Below are 5,000 nucleotides of genomic sequence, written 5' to 3'. Positions count from 1 at the left end.
TATTTGTAAGGTTACAGGAAGAACTATGAAACTGACGCTGAGAAGTTCCTACAAAATTTTATATAAAAATGAGTCTTTTATATATATATATATATATATATTTATATATATATATATATATATATATATATATATATATATATATATATATATATATATATATATATATATATATATATATATATATATATATATAATTTACCAAACCGCGGCAGGCCAGGGTTCGACCCCACGAAACATTGTTCCGACTCAAGAGACCACACAATGTACATATCACCTTATCCATTCCTCCTTCGATCCTACAAACATGAACCGGAGTTTGGTAAATGATAGTAAATAATATATATATATATATATATATATATATATATATATATATATATATATATATATATATATATATATATATATATATATATACATTTTATATACAATATAAAATATTTGTGTATATAATGCATATGTATATATACATATAGAGTGCTGTGGTAAATAGACAGACCACCTGTAGATGAGGAGGGTGATTCTTCCTACGTTGCTATGATGTATGCCTGAAATTTTCTGGGATGCTCGCCATCTGTTACTTGCCACAGGAGGAGGCTGGGGAAGGAAGACCTAATGAAGGGAAGGCTAGAGAAGGGAAAGACTCGGGAAAAGAAAAGCTGAGAGAGAGGAAGGGCGAGGATGGGGGGAGAGGGGATAAGAGTACGAAAAATAACCCACAAAGAGGAGAGAGAAGCTTATGACAACGTTTAGGTCTGACATAGACCATTGACAAGTCACACTAACATAGGAGGTTAGGAAACCAGTATATATAGGAGTGGGGGGAGGGACGGAACAAAGAGAGGAAGAAAGAAGTGGATAAGTAGAGGTAGAAATAGCAGTGGTGGTAATAAGTAGGGAGAGTTGTAGAGCTGAGACAAGATACAGAAAGCGAGGCAATAATAGTAGAATTAGTAATGGCATGGAGGTAGTAGAAGTTGTAGTAGCAGTAGTCGAAGTAAAAGTGGAGTAAACCTAAGGACAAGCAAAGGAAGCGACGGAAAGAGAAACTGGCAGACGAAAATATTCATCAGTAACAAGAACCAAAGAACAAGAAAGGGGAAGTGAGGGCAAAAAAAACATAAACACTGAGGTATATAACATGAAAAACTGAGTCATAACTGCGTCACGCAGGTATATCTCAGGTTTAGTGACCTTGTGGGATCAAATATAAGCAGAAACGACCTATATTATCCACTGGACACAATGGGAAGAAAATCCAGCGCATACGAGATAAATCTAAGCCCTAAAAACATCTCAGATGCATAAAAACGGAAAATAATATATATATATATATATATATATATATATATATATATATATATATATATATATATATATATATATATATATATATATATATATATGTATATATATATATATATATATATATATATATATATATATATATATATATATATATATATATATATATCTATATATATATATATATATATATATATAAATATATATATATAAATTTTAATTTTTTATACATCTGAGATGTTTTAGGGCTTAAATTAATAAAAACTTTCAATTAATTAACTACACTGTAACTCTGGGACCTATACATTGCATACAATGCAAAAATTTATCTATACATCTATTTTGGGTAAAGAACAAAAAGACACAATACCATGACTGGAACAATATACAAATAACCTTCACATTGGAGAGAAAAGTTTATGACGACGTTTCGGTCCTACAAGTCAGTCCAAATCGGACCGAAAAGTCGTCATAAGATTCTCTCTCGAGTGTGAGGATTATTTGTGTATTTTCGGCGTTCCAGCGTGATAATACCCTTGGCCCTTCAAAGATTTTAATCGGGCACTGGACCACAGCCCCACTCTCTTACCTTACATATTTATTTATTAAGCTCAAGAAGTAGTGGAGGCTTGATCCTCCGTCCACTGATCGTTGGACGGATGCGCTACTCTTACAGGGTTTCCCCGCATCTATAAGCCGGATCCAAACACTCTCCGCTCATTTGTCAGCGTTCATAAGTTCTTACCTATAACGTTACACTTACTGATGGGTTACCTAAATGTGGTCAGAATTAATTTGTCTAGTAATCTGAGTTCAGTTTCAAGCCTTTTTTCCACACCATCCAATGACATGGAAGAGTAAAGACGGAATTAAAACTGAACCTACTACCTTTTCCAGTTCATTTATCAAGGCACATCAAAGCCTTCGAAACTCAAACTCATTTATTTATTCTCAGATTCATTTATTATGTCAGTAAATTATTTGACACAGTCGATGATTTGAAGTACATTACTTTTTTAAAGTCAGACAGTGAGATTAACACAGTAAGGTACAGGTGAGGTTAGAACCCATGGCAAGTGAGCCGTAAAACTTGAGCTAGAGTCCGTCACTTCCACGCTGATGGGAGATTCATATGTAAAAACTTGCATTTGTGGTCACAGTGGTGGCCCATGCTAACCTTCCTGTAGTGTATAAATGCGCCTAGTTGGATGAATCGTATTGCAGGCAGGTGGTCCAGTGGTTTCCGCACTGGCCTGGAGTTTTACGACTCACTTGCCATGGGTTCTAACCCCATCTTTTCCGTTGTTTGTTTCTAGTCGTGTTATTACGATTTCGTGAGACATGATTGGTACGTGGCGCGTCTTGGGCAAGACTAATACAAAAAAAAAAGGATTATGGCTTAGTAATTCCACTTTACGTTTCGATCGTCCTGGACCATTATCAAGTCGCTAGTGATATTGAAATTTTTCCCAGGAGGGACCGAAACGTCGGTTAAAGTTTCTCCTTCTAGTTGTGTGTTAACAGTGTGTTGTTCCAGCCACGGTATTTTGCATGTGATTTATATTCTCATTGATGTCGTTGTAAAGGAGAGATTGTGAAGTATAATGAAACCATCGTGTAAAAAGAAGAGAGAGTCCTGCTAAGGCTGTCAGCTTCAACTGGGCCCTTCCAGGAGGGATGCTGGTGAAACGTTCTTGATACTTGGAATTACAGCCATGTTTCCCTTAATTGAATCAAGCCTGACTGTTTTCCGTCTTTCATGCACTGTATGACCCTATTCGGGCCTGTCTCTTTCCTATATACTACTACTAGTACCTACTACTATTACTACTGATAATAATAACAGCTTCAGCCAAGTTTATAATCAACTCCTTCGTCAGAAGCGGACACCTTGACCAGTGATCACCATTTACCTCTCATACAGAATAGGTTAGTGACACTCTGTGGGAGTTCTCACCATGAAATTCTCAAACAGGACATGATAGCCATCCTTTGCCGGTGTTCCCATCGTGTAATTCTAACACATTATTCTGTGTGAGAATTACTTGGTGGGAACACTAGCAGAGTGTGTCTGTCCAATTGTACATGAGCCACACACTGCGGGTGTTCCCACCTTGTAACTCTCGTATACACCCTGGTAGATTCAGGTGTTCCAACCATTTATTCTCATTTATAATAGTTACGTTCACTATAAACTGCGGGTGTTCCCACCATATACCTCATCCAGACTGGGATAATCTCACACGCTGGATGTACCCACCATGTGAATACTAGAATTGGGTAGAAGGGCACTGCTGATGTATCTAAGTTTGTTAGAGTTTAAAAACTAAGTTCTTGTGTGTTTGTTTTTCAGGTCCGCCCACCACCATCATGGTCAACATGAACGTCCGCTCCATGGGACCCTTCTCCGAGAAACAAGAGGTAAGAGTACAGCCTCCTGCTGCGTCTCCTTCAGTGTCTTAAGATTAGAGTGTTCCTCTTCGTGATGGTCTCTACATCATGCTGAATTATATATTTGTTTTCCAGGAAGCAAATATTCACAAAATAACAAGATTTTGGTGAGTTACGATCTAATCGTGCTTGTGTGACCATGTTCGTGAAATTGATTTAGTTGATGGAATTGACGCCCTTTGGATGACACCTAAACACCATCATCAATCATACATGACTGCACAAGACAGTAAATAAGTGTAAGTTTCAGGCCTATTGACTGTACGTGGGTCATTAGGATTGGAATTTACTTATATACTAAAAACATAACTTGGAATACTGTTTATTCATATGAAATCTATCCTGTGTTGTGTTATATTTAAGTGACTTATAATCTCGTCCATTAAATACTACCCGAGGTGAACGACCTAGAATACAGTTAATCAGATAGTGCATAGTGGAGCTACAGATTGCTATTAGTCGTAGCTTCGGATGAAAGCCACAGTGACATGCCCAAAGGCACCAGCATCATCAAATGCAACTACGTATCTTTGATTCATTCAGTGACATACACTGCGTAGTGGAGATGTTCAACAAATCAGCTGCAGATATACGACCTTTCCAAAACCAAAATTATTGTCAGGTAGTAACTATTGGTGGAAAAGTATGATGAGTAAGACACACGTGCAATAGTTGAATATCTTAAAACGTTTCGCCTTCATAATAGGTTTATTCAGTTAAATACAGAGTCAGCAGGAGTAGCAGCGAAGATAAGATGAAGTAATTAGTGGTCAGTCTCTCAGCTTGAAGGAATTACAACCTCAAATACTATTTCTCCAAGGCTGGTGGACTGATTACATCTTTACTTCGCTGCTGCTCCTGCTGACTCTATATCTGACTGAAGAAGCCTACTGTGTAGGAGAAACGTTTCAAGATTCCCAACTGTCACACTTGTGTCTTACTCACCAATTTTAAGCATGGAAACGTGTAATTGGCTTTCGCTTTCTCGTGTCATTTTTATTAGTGATCAATTGCAGTGACTCTGGCCTGTATAGTTGCTTTTTAATGAGAGACAACCAGGTTCGATTGGAGGACAGGGGAGGTAGTTTCAATATCTTGCATTAAGGTTCCTTTACCAATGTATAAGGCATCTACTTTGATGGGTTAGCAAATGGTGATGGAAATATATTCTTAGATAAATAAGCAAGTTGATCCTTCACCAAACACTCAGTTGTGGAGTCAACTCTTCCTGATTCTACTTT

The 5,000-nt window shown here is 37.1% G+C and overlaps 1 protein-coding gene across 5 annotated transcripts in view; it reads left to right on the top strand.

Moving 5' to 3' along the window:
- The window catches only part of LOC128692253 (gamma-aminobutyric acid receptor subunit alpha-6-like), a 368,693-nt gene that overhangs the window by 310,993 nt on the left and 52,700 nt on the right, over nt 1–5,000 (top strand). For all 5 annotated transcript variants that reach the window (XM_070096302.1, XM_070096300.1, XM_070096298.1 and 2 more), the window contains one exon: nt 3,662–3,729. In XM_070096302.1, the coding sequence (XP_069952403.1) occupies nt 3,679–3,729 (51 nt within the window). In that variant the 5' untranslated portion in view covers nt 3,662–3,678. The remainder of the gene's footprint in view (nt 1–3,661; nt 3,730–5,000) is intronic.

The sequence above is a fragment of the Cherax quadricarinatus genome, chromosome 53 (assembly GCF_038502225.1).
Source record: "Cherax quadricarinatus isolate ZL_2023a chromosome 53, ASM3850222v1, whole genome shotgun sequence".
NCBI lineage: Eukaryota > Metazoa > Arthropoda > Malacostraca > Decapoda > Parastacidae > Cherax > Cherax quadricarinatus.
Note: the sequence above shows the minus strand (reverse complement) of the source record. Positions and strands in the feature narration are given on the sequence as shown.